Genomic DNA, 16,543 nt, shown 5'->3' with positions numbered 1-16,543 from the left:
TTAGTTCTAATATATATAGGACTAAGGCTAGGTCAACACTGTCCCCCTCCCCACCCCCCCAGTGTAGACCTAGCCTTAGTCCTTTATATATTAGAACTAAAATCTGAAACTCAGTCCATATAACAATAGGCAGGCAGGGCAATGAGTGAAACTCAGAGTAGCAAGACTTCCTTCACTCAGGTACAACCTGAACCAGTTAACAACACACTGCTAAACTGCTCCTTATGCAGTTCAACAGGAGCCATTGATCCTCTTTATCACAAGCAATACAATTATAGCAACACATTCAGGTGTCAAACATTCTAGTTTCCGAAAGCAAATTCTTCCCCCCCAGACAGATAAGTAAACTATCATTTTCTGCCCACCCTTCATTTTATCATGGTAAGGAACTGAGAGTAGTTTTTGTGCCTGGGCTGGTAAATTATTATGATGAGCTGATTTTAGACAATTACTTTTAGTTCAGCTGGGTCAAATAACATTCATCTAGTATATAACCAATTTAGACTCTTTTTTTTCTCGCTATGTTTGCTGGGTTTTAATGTGCTTTGTTGATTGTTCCTGTTTCATTAAAAATAATAGTTTAAGCCCCTAAGTACCAATCAGGGTGTGGGGTTTACTTTGAGTATCAAAAGGAAATGTGCATCAGAGTTTAATGTTATCCTTTCAACTATATTTTAATGTGGTTTTTAAACTGCATGCTTCTGAAGTGTGTACAAATGCACCTTTTTTGTACTTAGTTTGTCTCTGCAACAATTGTTTGACTAGCTAATGGTTATAAAATATTGCCAGTAGCTGAGAGAGCCAAGCTTAATCATTATCTTTTACTAGTTAAGTCATTGAAAATATGAAATGACATTATTGGTGCAGTGCCTACTGGGTTATGCCATTAACCTCTACTTTTAAACACAGCTCTTTGGAGTGACTTGATCTTTCTCTGTCTCTGCTCTGTCTGATTAGAATATGCATTTGTGCAATATGTAGCTCTGAATTGTGAGGTTATTTAGGAAGCAGAAATTGTGAAACAGACCACTCGTTTTCTGTGTTTGTGCTATTTGCATCATTTCTGTAGAGTGCCAGGATGTTGTCATATCCTCTGCTAATTTGATTAGATTACAGTGAGTATTGCAGCAGGCCAAAACCATAAAAGTAGCCTGGAATGTTGAGTTTTGAATCCACATATTCTGTGAAATTGAGACTGACAATTATAAATATGTTGGGTCTTGTCCCTCATTAGTAGATGAAAGGTATATTTGGTTCAGTGGCAAATCTGATTTCATATATATCTAACGCACCCTCCTTATCTGTAACATAAATGTATGCAGCTAACTCCTGCTAATTTTCAGAGTAACAAATCTGTTTTTACTAACTCCTTCTAATTTACAGAGTAGGTATAAAAGTATTAGTAACATTTCATTCAAACTTAATGGGGGGGATAGATGTTTTTCTTGTTAAGTAAAGATGATGTCAGGAGAGAAATGGGCATGTCTAAATACATTTTCTGTTTTTAAGTCCTGTTAATTTCCATCGTGGACATAACTGCCAATAAATGAAGGCTATAAATAGAAACATTTGTGGAGGAAAAATTGAGGCACACCTTCTAACTCAATTGAAATTCAGTAGCCAAAGGGCAGCATGGAAAACTTAAAATATTTTGCTAAAATATAGTGACTATCCCTTCTGCAATAGGGGACCGTTGTTGTGCGCACTTCTGTTTTATGCATAATGTATACGTACAACTTCAGTTTTATTTATAGATTTTTTTTTGTACTGTTCATCATTGTTGTATCTGCACCAATTTTAAATAGTTGGTGTTCTTGCCAAAAAGGATTTGTAGTACACCTCTACCCCGATATAACGCTGTCTTTGGAAGCCAAAAAATTTTACTGCGTTATAGGTGAAACCGTGTTATATCGAACTTGCTTTCAACCAGAGCACGCAGCCCTACCCCTCCGGAGCACTGCTTACCGCTTTATATCCAAATTTGTATTATATTGGGTCGCATTATATCAGGGTACAGGTGTAATAGGAAAATACAGTAGGTGTTTTAAAGAAGGGCTTTGTGAACAGACACTAGCGCTTAAATCTTATTTTAGTTTGATTCAGTGTGAATATTCTCACACAGTCATGTTGTCTATTGCTTCTGTGTTTTAATTTATGAAAGAAGTTATGTTCTTTATGTATCCTAGAAGTTTGCTAAAGCATAGTCTGTCAGTAAACTAGTAGCCTATGAGCCTGAAAACTCAGTTGCAATGTTTAAACAGTTGACTGTTACTATCAACACCTGGATCACAGGGAATGTGTGCTACTGCCCGTACCATTTTGGTGTTGGGTTTATAGAGATGTCTCAAATGTACATCCAGCAAATGTGAACACTGTTATAGTTGCATCCTCTTACAATATTTTAAACTAACTTTTTAAACGCTCTTGCCTAAAACTCAGTTGAATACCATTTTATGGAAAATCTTTTCTTTTTGTGTAATTGTGGTCATGTTTATCAGATAGTGATGACTGTAACACAGAAAGCAAATTTTCATATATGCATTTACATTACTACTCATACAACAGTTTCCTGTGCCATCTAGCTACTCTTACTTTGAAACTTTTCCTTTTTTCTTTTCCTAGTTCATGCAAGAACCCCAAAACAGAGAGAGAATACAGCTTGCTCCCTAAGGAAGCAAGGCACAACTCACCCTGCTTTGCTTTAAGCTCTCTTTTTAGGACTGTCTCCTGTGCTTTGCTACAGAACACCCTAGGGTGCAAGCAGGAGCAGGAAACAGCCGCCCTCCTACTCCCTACTCTCACACTCTTAACGTGATTACTTGCAATTCCAACACAGTCTTCGATACACCACACTGTACTCTTACTAAAGAACATCTCTAGTTGTAGTAACACTAAAATTTTAAGAAGCCAGTTAAAGCCTGCATTCTTTGGCGCTTCTGTTTTGAAAAATAATTATTTGGAAGGCGGAGGTAGGTTTCTGCCTCTAACTGCCCAGAGTAAGTACCCTTTTACCCTCTTAATATGTTACTGTTTAACCAGAAGTAGTCAGTTGTGTTACTGCAATTATATATATGAATTCTTTTTATTGTAAATACTATTGTCTACTTTGGTTGTAAATGGTCATGTTACTTTAGTATTGAAACAGCTTATTATTTAGGGCTTAATATTTGGTCTCTACAAAAATATGAGTAGAACTAAAGATAAACACATTTTATCAATAAATTCTAATTTTTCTAAAAAGCCATGGCCCTAAATAGCTTCCCTATATTTAGATAACTTAGCCTCTTGTGTATTAATGGGAATCTCTGTATATACTCGGCTCCATTCTGGAGGTTGGATGGATCCAGGTGAAGCCAGTAGAAGTGGATAACTCCACATCACCACGTGAGCATCACTGATATGCTCTGACTTTTCCTCACTTACATGATTTTATACACAGGGTAAAAGTGGACCTACATACTTGTCTGGAATTCCTTCAGAAAGTTGTATTGAATCTCCATTTTAGTTCGTCATTGGCCATTATTTTTTCTAGACATTTCAAATTCATTATGAAGAAATCAAATTCCAGAAACTTTATTTGGTCTCATGGATTCTATCTTTAGACCAGGAATGTGGCCTGTGAATAAGCACCATGTCCAACGAATTGTCCTGTACCATTTCTTACATCACTGTTGTTCAATGGGATTGTATCATGCTAACATTATGAAAATCATTGCCACTTGAACATTAAGAGCCTGATACCCTGAGTGTTCAGTATCTTGCACGCAAGATCTGGCTCTCTGCCACAAATATATCAGATACTGTGGTCAGCCTCTGTCCATTTACTTACCTTGAATATGCCTTCTATGAAAAACTCATGACATTATCTAATCTTGCCAAACAAAAATTGCTTGGTCACTGCATTAACCAGTGAATGCATATTTGATATCTTTATTCTGCAAAATTCTTGTTTTAAGCTGAGAAGCCCAACTTTTTCTGTTGGGGTCTCTCTGCCTAGTCTCTTCTGCTCCTTAGTATGCACAAATAATTTTGTTTGTTTGGTATATAAAAGAAAATTGCTTGCTTTTTGTTTTTTGAAGGAACAGTATTTTCAATTATTTTCTATTATGCTGTCTCAGATTCTTTCTCAAACATTTTGATACCATGTCTGTTCAACACTCACCAGGTGCTGCAGCCCGAACATCCAATGCTGAATGACAGTTGTACCATCTATCTGGTTTCTGTTAGAATAAGACATTAGTTTTCCTGTGCTCCAGGGTGTGCCTATGAAATGTTCTTCTGTGTGCCCATCTAATGAGATCAGCACCAACATTTGGGAAAATGTGAGGTCCTACATCTCGGAACAAAGAATGCTGGTCATACTGGATGGCAGATTCTATCTTGGGAAGCAGTGACTCTGAAAGAAGGCTTAGGGTTATGGTGAACTCACAATGTTCTGCTGTAGCTAAAAGGGCTAATGTGATCCTTGGATGTATAAATAGGGGAATCTCCAGTAGGAGTATGGCAATTATGTAATCTGTATTTGGCTCTGGTGCTGCGATTACTGGGATATTGTGTCCAGTTCTTGTGTCCACAGTTCAAGAAAGACATTGATAAATTGGAGAGGGTTCAGAGAAGAGCCACAAGAGTGATTAAAGGATTGAAAAAAATGTTTTTAATGATGATAAACTCAAGGCACTCAATCTATTCAGTTTAATAAAAAGAAGGTGAAGGGGTGACTTGATTACAGTCTATAAGTACATATATGGGTAATAAAAAAATTATAACGGGCTCCTCAGTCTGGTATAACAAGGTCCAATGGCTGGAAGTTGAAGCTAGACAAATTCAAATTGGAAATAAGGTGCTAATTTTTAACAGTGAGTGTAATTAACTATTGTAACAATTCACTAAGGGTTGTGGTGGATTCACCATCATTGACACTTTTTAAATTAAGATTGGATGTTTTTCTAAAAGATGCTCTTGTTCAACCACAGCTATTGGACTTATAGCAAGAATTAATTCAGGGAAGTTCTATGGCCTGAGGTATGCAGGAGGTCAGACTAGATGACCGTAGAGGTCCTTGTCCCTTCTGGCCTTATAATCTATGAATAAGTGATAGACATTCCCTGTTGTATTGTTTAATTGGGAGGACATATCCTAAAATATGTTGCAGTCAAACAGAAATCTGATTACAGCATTTACTAACTTATTTGCAAGGGCAATCATACAGCATAGAAAACAACATAAAAATTGAATATATAGGGAACCCCACTGCTAAAAACTGGATCTCAGATCTGCTCTTGCTATTGGGAAGGTTTTGTTGTTGAGGTGGCTGAAAGCTAAAACTTTAAAAAGTTTACAAACACCCCTATTTAGAGATGCTAGCCAGTCTCCTTTTACCTCAGTAGAACTCAGATGACACACCAGTGATTATTATCATTGTGAAATGTATGTACGAGCACTAGATGAGGAATCATGGATACTCATTGATACAGACTGCCCGGACAGGAGGGGATGTCATAGCTAGCTACCTGTCTCCTGTGAAAATTAAACCTGACGGAATCAGAAACTATGGAAGGCTCATTTACATAGAAATCATACGAGGGGATGCAAAGCCCACAGGAAGGGAAGAAAAGCAGCCTGCCTCTTGAAAGAAGTTTATTGAACTTTGGGAGCCAACTTCACATCCATCACTAGACAGACACAAGGGAACAGAGCTTTTGCAAGCTGAGAAAAATGGGTTCTTCAACCAAGTGGGGTGGGGGCGCTAAAGTCTCTGGAATTAAATATAGGCAATAAGACCTAGGTTCACAACGTTTTTGGATAGAGACCTTCCATGCCCACCACTCTGTCAGTAGCTGGGTGCTCCAGCACCTCTCTGTGTCTCATCATGCCATCTCCTAATTCATTTGCTACTGTCTCTCCTTTTAGCTCTCTGTTTTCTCTATGAAGTCGTCTTTATACTCTTTTTAACCCTCCAAGTATATTTTAATTTTCATTCTCTCCCCTCCCCCCCCTTGGTTTTTGCTACTCCCTTCCTACCTGCTTCCCCTCTCCATTTCTGCTCTCACCAAAAAGTTACATGCTGCTTGGGGTAGGAGCGACATCCTTTGTTGGCTGTGTGGGGGTAGACAATATGTGTTCTTGCAGCTGACCTGATAGCTGCAGGAAGAGAATGGAAAAACTTTGGGTAGTGACCTGCTGCCCAGAGCACTGTTTTATGTGAATGTTCCCAGGGCCAGCTGCGTTATGGGGATGCCAGTAGAGCAGGGACCTTTGAATTGCTGCCTGCTGTTTTACCCAGAGAGCTTGTTACAGTGAGAAACTAGAAGTGGATGTCATGCAGCTTTCCCTCCCCCTGCTGTTCCTCTGTTGTACATTGTGCCCCCAGACTAGTCTGTTGCCTCCCACGGGAGCCAGGTGTGGTGCCTTAGAGTCACGATGTTGGGCAATGAATCAAGCAATGTAATTTCCAAGAGTGGTTTGTGATGGTCTATGCAGGGTTACTGACCTTTAGAAAAAGGAAGTAAATTTATTGTTCGCTGAAAGTATTGAAGACCCATATTCATCACTGCCCCCATTCATCATGAATTTAAGGCCTTAGGCTACATAGGAACTAATAGAAACTACAACATGATACAAGATCCAAGAGAATAGATCTGTGGATACTTAACAGAGAGAACAATTGAAGAGAAGTTTTCTCCTCTTACGCAGCAGGAAAAGGAATGATACTGCAATTTAGCACTGCAGTTATCCTATCTATTTCAAGATGTACTTGTGAAGAAATAATTTCACAAATGCAGCAGCATTACAAGAAAATAAACAAGGGGAAACTGTTTCTCTGCTGTTTTTCATTCGCTTCTTCCCTTACAGCCATTACTGAGTGGCTTTCGTGTCTGGATTTCTAACACAGTCTGTTTTGTCACTCTGTGCCAAATGATTCTTATAAACTCTCATAGGTTGCCCCAGCAGAGGGACTGGTGTCCATCCTAAAGAAGAGAGATGACAGTGAAGGAAAGACGCTTGCTCAAATCCAGCAGAGAAATCCAAAGAGAAGAGTGAGATTCCAAGAAATGGAAGACACCTTGGATCAAGGTAGCTTGCTTATGTTAATTTGTGTTTTCATAGTATACAATTACAAACCATATCTGTGCTTTCATTTGTTAAATAAGAAAAAAAGCAGGAAATAGTCTGATTTAAACCAATTATTGCTATTGTCTGCCCTGTACTGGCTTGCTAGCTATTCTCCTTGCAGTGATAGTAGCAATGGACTGTACTAAAAGTTATTCTAGAAATATGCAAAGGCTTTTGTGCAACGAGTTAGTTAACCAGAACAAAGGGAAACTTTAAATACATTTTTGTTGTAAACCAGAGCTCCCAGCTTTGGCTGAGGCTGACAGCTTTCTCCTATCTGGATTTCCCTTCATTTAATTTCTAATACTTAAAAGTGGAAGAAGTAGGTTTTTGCTCATTAATCTAACCAGCATGTCAAAAAAGCAATGCAAAAAACCTGCATGTTTGTTTTCCCTTGCATAGCTTACCCTCCAGGATAACCAGGCCTGCTCAGAAACCACAGTTGTAGGACTATGGGATTGGAAGGCTTGAGGCTTTAATCTTGTTTTATAATTACTAACACGGGTGTCAATATGTTTGCAGTTGAAATTTGGTTTAAATTATGTTTAATGCATCCCTGTTTACTGATGGTTAACTAACTGGGGAAATCCTTACTTTGCTGTCATTACTGGAATGAGTTTTACTACAGTCCATCACTGTCGTCACAGCACCTTATCACAATCGTGGCAGCAATAAGGGCTGGTCTACACTGGGGAGGGGTGGGGGGGGGGTGGATCGATCTAAGGGCTAGTCTACACTACCTGCCCGGATCGGCGGTAGAAATCGATCTCTCGGGGATCGATTTATCGCGTCTCATCTAGATGGATAAATCGATCCCTGAATCGACTCTTCGTCAGGAGGAGTAAGCGCCGTTGACGGGGGAGCCGCGGCGGTCAATTTGCCGCCGTCCTCACAGCGGGGTAAGTCAAATAGGATATGTCGAATTCAGCTACGCTATTTGAGTAGCTGAATTTGCGTATCTTAAATCGATTCCCCCCCCCCCCAGTGTAGACCTAGCCTAAGATACGCAACTTCAGCTACGAGAATAGCATAGCTGAAGTCGACGTATCTTAGATCGACTTACCTCCCATCCTCATGGTGCGGGATGGATGGCCGCGGCTCCCCCGTTGACTCCGCTTCCGCCTCTCGCCCTGGTGGAGTTCCGGAGTCAATGGGGAGCGCGTTCGGGGATCGATTTATCGCGTCTAGATGAGACAGGATAAATCGATCCCCGATAGATCGATTGTTACCCACTAATCCGGCGGGTAGTGAAGACGTACCCTTTGAGTCACCCCACACTTTAGCAGGATGGGGGCCCAAAAAGATCTTTCGCTGTTACTGTATCTAGCCAAAACTTTTCTTATTTTGAGGCCATTGCTCCTCCTTGTCTTATTGTCATCTGAGACTTGCCAAAATCATCTAACCAAAAAACAGTAGAATTTATATTTGTATTTAAAATATTTACTGATGGGGCAGGAACTCATGGTTTGTCTTTTTCAGGGCTGAATGACAGATTGTGTTGTGGTTCCTAGAGGGAACCAGTCCTGGCTCCTCTTCCTCTGACAGGGGCAGGGCACAAGGATTCTGGGGATTCAGGGAACTTGTGTCTGCTCCTTTTCCTGTGCTGGGTGGAGGTGTCCGGTATCTTGGCTCCTCCTCCCAAGTATTGCAGGTGTCCTGGCTTCTCCCTACAAGTGAAAGTGATTGGTCCTTTGTGGTCTGGAAGAGGAAGTTTGCAGCTCCTTTCTGAGTTAGTGAGGGTGAGGTTTGGTATTGCGAGGTCCCATTTCTCAGCCTCTTTGAGTGTACACCATGATTGGGGCTGTTTCTCTTCTTTGCAGAAGTTTCTTCAAGGCCCTGTGGTCAGGTTGAAGGATGAGGGAGTGCAGGGGTTGAGTCCAGTAGTGGAAGGATCCATCTCCCAGTTCTTCAGGACTGTTTGGCACCACGGTCAGGAATGAGTGCAGGGAGTGGCTCCTCTTCCTTTAGGAGCTCCCAATGCTTGAGGCTTCGAGAAGTCAGATGCTGGCCACTACATGTCTGAAAAGATGCCACTCTACACACACAAAAGCTTTGATTGTCTGTAGGCATAATGGGAAAGGGAGCTGAGAATAATTCAGATTTACTTGTCAATTTATTTGATTTTCACCATAAACCATAGGAGGGACCAAAAACCAATAGACTATGGAAGGCCAGGGGCTATAGAATAACAGGCATAATAATTACCTTCGTTTATTCCTGTTGTTCCCTTGAAGATACATCATCTCTTAATTCTTCTCTTAACTAGACTATTTGAATTCTTCTCCCCTTAGTATCTTCTCTTGTGTAGATAGTTTGGAAAACACTATATTGGGAGTGCGGAGGGAAGAAGAAAACCCACTCTGTTGGGAGTAGAGGCATAACACTAGATTTTAAATTGATATAAGTGATTATGAGACTGTAAGGGATATTCTCTTGGCGGAATTGCCACATAGTGTTGAATATTTTATTAGCAAAGGAAATTAACTAGGCAGTGACTTCAACAGATTTTGGAGCAAGGCAGTGTTTTGTAACCTACCATACAAATAATTAGAAATATTTAAAAAGGGTCACTTTCAGCATATTAGATCTTGTGGCTCCCACTGTTGTACTAACATTAAAATTTTCCATCTACCAAGAAAGTGCTGGGATAAAGTTTCTCCCACAATGTATTTTTAACTTGCCATGGGAATTTATCAGTGCATTACCCTATTACAATTCTGGCATCCAGAGATTTTTAAACACCTAGGTAAAATGAGTTGAAGCATGGATCAAAATATTGTAACATTCATTGGGCCAAATTCATCTCTGCTATAAATCCATTGCAAACAATGGAATTAACCACTGGAGCAATTTACTTAGGGATGTGGTAGATTCTCTGAAGTTTTTAAATCAAAATTAGATGTCTCTCTTAAAAATATGCTCTAACTCAACCAGAAGTTATGGGCTTGATGCAGGAACTGCTTTGTGCAGTTCAATGGCTAGTTTTACACAGGAGTTTAGATGAGGTGATCATAAAGATCCCATATGGCCTTCAAATCTATGAACACTGAGAATGACTGTGGCCCCTTTTTTCCAGGTGGTACCTATGCTGTGTTTTAGTTGTCCTGCGTGTAAGGTTATAACTTCTGGTTTGCTAACAAACTCTAAGTCCTCCAAAAACAGAGAATTTCTTTCTCCTTGTAAAGTCACCTTTTATTAGAACTGGTTTGGAATTTTGTGATGAAACATTTTTTTCATCAGAAAAGCCAGATCATTGAATCTGAAGTTTTTCATGAGAACATACCAGTTTCAACAAAAGATGAATTGGGAAATGGTTTCTCAGGTACAGGATGAAATTTCTAGTTCAAACAAGAGAGATTCCCATCACAAAACAGCCAGTAACCCACTGGTTTATGGCACTCACCTGGGTTGTGGGATGCCAGGCTCAAATCTCTGATCTGTCTGATTTAAAGCAGGGAATTGAGCCTGGGTCCCCACATCCCAGGTGGGTGTCCTAACTGCTGGGCTACAACATCAGTCTCTCTCTGGCCCAATAAAACTATTTTTGTATACCAACTGGAGCAGCTCTAACAGGATAGATTGAGAGAGACCCACCCCAGAATAGCCAGTAGCCTGGTGGGATGTGAAAGATGCAGCTAGCTCTCTCTCACTCTCTCTCTTTCATCAAACAACTTTGATAGGTTTTGGTTTTGTCCTGATGTGAAATAGGAAAATTTTCAAAATCTCAAATGCTTATGGAATGGGAAAACCCATTTCCTGCCCAGGTCTACCTTTATTGCTGGGAGTTATGTTCCCAGTGCCCAGTGGAATCCCTTAGTCAGTAAATATTATCTTATAGTTGTGATCCATTTTTATGGTGATAACTAAAAACACTGTAATATTTTTTTAAAAAGCTAACATTATTCACTAAATCAGCAATCTCATCATCTTACATTGTAACTTTTCTTTTCTTTTCCCTCTAATTTTCACCTTCTCACTGTGTTCTAAGATAGGCTGTAAACTTTGGGGGACAGAGACTGGCTTAAATATCTGAAAAGTGCCATGTACCCTTATGGTGCTGTATAAATCATTAATGATAATCATTTTCAGGGTATCCTTTGCATACTCCCCACTTGTAGGGATGTTTGTCCCCCGCAGCTGCAGAAACTTCTGGAACGCAGATCTCTTTGAGGCCACACAAGTGCTCTCTTGCAACACCAAAAGTACAGAGCTTAGGTTATAACAGGTCCATGTAGCTCCAGCTACCTCGATTCCTTCCTTCCAGTGGCTAGGGTAGGAACTTTTTCTGTGCCCAGAGGGGTTTTTTTTTGGTCAGACGTGTACTTTTCACTAAATAATTCTTATTGTAAATATTTTTGAATAGTTGTTAGTTTGTATGTATCTTTTAGGTAATTCTGTACTATTTCTGAATCAGTACAATCTGAGTTCTAGAGGTCAAATTCTGCTCTGTGATTCAGGGGCAACTCCAGACATCGGTACAGAACATTGGAGTTACTAAGTAGAATTTGGCCTTGTATTATAAACTGTTTAGAGTGGATTTACAGCAAACGGTAAGCTTTGTCTTCTGATATCGCATACAATAGCTGTAGCTAAGTCATTTCATTCTTGTTGCTTTGGTTAGCCAAAACAGAGTGCAAGTAGCATCCATAAGAATAATATTGTAAATAAGATCTTGCATGGCAGTGGAACTATTCTAGGTCTGTAAAATGTATATTTTAAGATACAAGCATAATCCTTTTTCTCCAAGAGTCAAATTTTCCTGGCCCAATATCCACAGTTGACATGGGATCCACTGAAACATTTTGCCTCAAGTAATTGCCTTTAATCCAGAGAAATCACTGAGAAAATTTCTGTAACTCCTCCTCGGTAGCATGTTTATATTGTACCCAAGATCCCAAACCTTAAAAACTGTCTGGTTGGTTACAATATATACCTGATAAAACAGCAAGGGGAAATATGTCTATAGCTCCACTTATTCTTATGTGATTTTTTCCCCCCTCTTCTCTCTATAGCCACAACGATCTAACGACCTAATAGTGAGAGAGGTGTTGAGCCTCTGCAACTCCACTTAAGTCAGTGGGAGTTGCGTGGCTATGCCATTTCTTAATATTTAAAAATGCTTCCTAGCCATGTTTCAGCCTTCACATTTATAATCTAATCTGGTTTCTAATGCTGTTAGATAAAAGCCAACTATCAACATTTAGATCTTGGCTAGAAAACAGCTAGAGAAAGGCGGAAATGTCTAACATTTATTCTAACATTTAGTACAATAGCACCTATGCCAGGATTAGTGCACCATTTTACTAGGCACTGTGGAAACTTATAGTAAGACATAGTCCCTGCCCAGAAGAGTTTACAATCCAAACAACAAAAGGGCTAGTTTATATTGCCAAATGGAGCAAAGGGGTTCAAAATGGAAACAGACTTTGGTTATTTTCATTATCTTTATGCAGGAGGGGCAGTGAGAGGTTTTTTAAAAAGTGAAGCGTTTTTGTAAAAAAATAATAATTTACAATTGAACAAGCAATTCAAATGTCTGAAATTCTTGATTGTACCATTTACAGCATAAATAGCCAAAAATAGAGGTTTTTCTCTGAGAATTTAGCAAAGTATTATTTTATAGCTATTAGTTGCAGAGCTTAGAGCATTCCTGGGGTACAAGGTAATTGAAGGGATAAAGGAAAGACTGCAGATAAAGATTCTTGATTTATGTTTCTGTTGTCATCACTGAGGGCATCTTTACACAGGATAATTAATCCTGTCTAAAATAATGTGTGATTTTTAAACCAATATAGTTATACTGCTGTTACATTGGTGGGGACACTCTTATTCCAGTATAAGAGGGCCTTTTTTTTGGTTTAGCTTATGTCACTTGGGAAGGGATTTAAGCTAAACCAAAAAAAAAAAAAAAAAAAAGCCACTTTTATATTAGAATAAGTGTGTCTACCTGGGGATTTATACTTGTATAACTATATCAGTTTAACTACACCAATATAAACTGGTAAAACTTTCCTGTGTAGACAAGCCCCAAGTGGCAAACTTTTCAGACTAGAGCTAAAAGATCTCTACTGCTTGAACTGAAGGGGAATTCTTGTAGCTACCAATACTGGGATATCCTTTATTCTTGAATCTGCCAGCTACTCGAGAGCAGTGTTGTTGTTAAACCTGAACCCTTTCAGGTGCTTGTTGCATACAAATGAAAAGACACATTCTCTCCCCCAAAATGTTTATAATCTAGAGCTGGCCATTTTTCTCCCTGTGAAAAATTTTGAACAGAAACTTTTTATTTGAAATTTTTCATTTGAAATGTGTCCGAAAAATTTTCCGGGAAAAAGGCAGTAAAATTGTATGGTAGTAGAACTAAACAGGTGTGTGAGTGTTTGTAGGGTCATGGTCTAAATATGAAAAGACTCAAGAAGAGGACAGGAAAAGGAGAACAGGTGTTACAGAATTACGGTCATATGACTAATGATGGGTTGTCATATTGGTACAGAAACACACACACGGGTTTTTTTGTTTGTTTTTTGAATGTACTATAATTTGTAGTAATTTTTTGTCACTTTGACACGCACAGCCACAGTACCTGCCATACTCCCCAATCCTCCAGTTAGACAAATCTCAAATTTCTCCCGAGATTTCATATGGCTAATCTCAATAAGTACAAAGTTTATGTGTAGTCTTTTATTTTATCCACTGTATGTCATGTATTTTATATTTACAGATGAAGTTGGTGGCGGCTCCTGTATTTTGCTGATCCTGTTGTGCATAGCAACTGTTTTCCTTAGTGTTGGAGGAACTGCCCTGTACTGCACCTTTGGTGACATGGAATCCCCTGTATGTACTGACTTTGCAGCCAACATGGACTTTTACTATACCCAGATATTGCAGGGTGTGGAGGAACTTAAACACTGGGTAGCCTTCACATAGTTGAAATGAGCAGGGACAACACACTGACAGCTTACCAATGATTACCAGAGAGGTTAAAAAAAAAATGGTGATTTCAAGTTTTCTGTAATATGTGCCACCTTCAGGTGAGGTACAGCTGATGGCATAAACCTAACCTTTAGATACCAGTTGAGAAGAACTGTCTACTCTAGTAATCAGGTGGGGAGAAATCAAGTTTGGAGCGGGAGAATAATAAGCAAAATGTCATTGCCTTCACCTTCTGAAACCAAGCGAACAGCCATTCAACATCTTGGGAAGTGAAGAATATAGAAAACTGATTAGCCTCTACACAGTCTCCCATTGCCACACATTCTAAGCAATCTTTGCAATCTTAATGAAAGGACAATTTTGATTTACAGCTGTTTGCACAAAAGGGTTGCCTCCAGCTATCATGCAATAAGTCTGTGTTTTATGAAAATGTTTCCTTATTTTTTTTTAAGTCTTAATGTATCTTTTCATTTTAAATGTCCTGGTGAGCTGTTTAATTATGGGTGGAGTGAGGAGAATGCATTGGCATTTGCAGTGCCCTCATACTAAGTTAGTTAAATGGATTGGCCTTATGTCTTTGTGTGTGACAGTTGTCATGAGTGGGTTAAATCTGAAGGCAGATTTGCCAAATTCTCTGGAATTTTATTCCCAAAATTGGGTGGACAGTGTTGGAAATTTGTGGGATATTTTAAAAAGAAAATTCACTCCCAGCACACAATACTAAGTGTAGGAATTTTTTCTTACTAATAATAGTAAAGCCGCTTGGGCCAATGAAAGGGAATGGGACTAGGAGTCAGGATACTTGGGTTCTCTTTCTAGCTTTACTACTTGCTTGCAGTGACTTCTCTGCCTCGGTTTCCCCCTCTGTAAAATGGAGATAATTATCTTTGTCCTCCTCTGTAAAATGCTTTAAAATCTACAGATCGAGAATGGTATAGAACTGTCTGGTGTTGTTATTTATAAGTGCAAAATGTCCTGAGGTTTTGTTCAACCTGGCATATAGCCAAGACCAGCTGGAAAGTTCAGAGCCAAACTTTTCCAAATTTCCACCTCTGAGCTTTACTGAGTCATTTTGAATAAAATTGACTCTATTACACCAAGTCTTGTTCTCAGGGGAAAATCCTCTCCATCTCTGTGACATTTTATTTCACCCTGAGATCTTTCAGCTCCCTCATATATTCCTATCACTCTTTTTTCATGGAGATCTACTCCTCCTAGATTTTTCTCTTCTTTTCCTGTCCAGATCCCATGTTGAGGGGAAAAAACAAATAACCAAAAATATTTTGAGAATATATAGATATTTTCATTTTTAAAACTTGCAGTATTATTTATATGGGAGATCCCTTCATATTAATTCATCACCCAAACCACAGTATATAAACATATGAGCTGAAAGTTTCCACTAAAACCATCACCAGTGAAATAGTTTAAAATTGTGATATTTTTGTCCATTAGGGTTCATTTTGAACACATGAGGGAGATGAACAGCGCAATTCATACCTCTCCATATTAATTTTTAGTCTCCTTCTGTGTGCAGACTTGGGAAGGCAGAATTGTGATAATTTACATTTAAAAAGATAATTCTGCAATGAGGGCTTGCAACATAATTAAAAAAAAATAACATTTTAAATTCCCATGTTTTAGATGTTTCCACTGTGTTTTATGGAAGACCCCCTAGTGTTGCACTGTATCATATGTACCAGTCAGGAGAAAATATCTGAACTCAGGGCCAGATCCTTAGGTGCTTTACACACCTTCAGAAGGGCCAAAAGGGGATACTGTTCAGAGATACAAGAGTCTTGGAGAACCCATTCAGTAGGATTCCACAGGTAACATTGTCAAAAATACCTAAATCCCATTTTCAAATGTGATTTAGGCACTTGGGATTTGATCCTGTGCTCATCAAAGTCAATGACAAATTTCCCGTTGACTTCAATGGAAAGGAGCAGGCTTTTGGAGTCTCATAGACTCATAGACTTTAAGGTCAGAAGGGACCATTATGATCATCTGGTCTGACCCCCTGCATGCTGCAGGCCACAAAACCGTCCCTACCCCTTCCCTGGACTCTGCTGTTGAAGTCCCCAATCCTGTTTTAGGTGGCTTCAATCGGCAGAAACCCTCCTGCTAGAGATCCCTGCCCCATGCTGCGGAGGAAGGCGAAAAACCTCCAGGGGCTCAGCCAATCTGCCCTGGAGGAAAATTCCTTCCCGACCCCAAATATGGCGATCAGTAAGACCCCGAGCATATAGGCAAGAGTCTCCAGCCTGACCCCTGTCAGCCATTGTACAATTTACCTACCATTGCTTGGTTTTCCTCGACTACTATGTTTTACCATTAAACCATTCCCTCCATAAATTTATCTAACTTAATCTTAAAACCAGACAGGTCCGTCGCCCCCACCGTTTCCCTCGGAAAGCCGTTCCAATATTTCACCCCTCTGACGGTCAGAAACCTTCGTCTAATTTCAAGCCTGAACTTCCCCACGGCCAGTTTATAT

The 16,543-nt window shown here is 39.4% G+C and overlaps 1 protein-coding gene across 2 annotated transcripts in view; it reads left to right on the top strand.

The window, feature by feature from the left end:
* Positions 1-15,331, top strand: part of CNST (consortin, connexin sorting protein) — a 96,181-nt gene extending 80,850 nt beyond the window's left edge. For both annotated transcript variants that reach the window (XM_034764981.1, XM_034764983.1), the window contains exons 12-13: positions 6,939-7,074; positions 13,835-15,331. In XM_034764981.1, the coding sequence (XP_034620872.1) occupies positions 6,939-7,074; positions 13,835-14,040 (342 nt within the window). In that variant the 3' untranslated portion in view covers positions 14,041-15,331. The remainder of the gene's footprint in view (positions 1-6,938; positions 7,075-13,834) is intronic.
* The last annotated feature ends 1,212 nt before the right edge of the window (positions 15,332-16,543 follow it).

The sequence above is a fragment of the Trachemys scripta genome, chromosome 3 (assembly GCF_013100865.1).
Source record: "Trachemys scripta elegans isolate TJP31775 chromosome 3, CAS_Tse_1.0, whole genome shotgun sequence".
NCBI lineage: Eukaryota > Metazoa > Chordata > Testudines > Emydidae > Trachemys > Trachemys scripta.
Note: the sequence above shows the minus strand (reverse complement) of the source record. Positions and strands in the feature narration are given on the sequence as shown.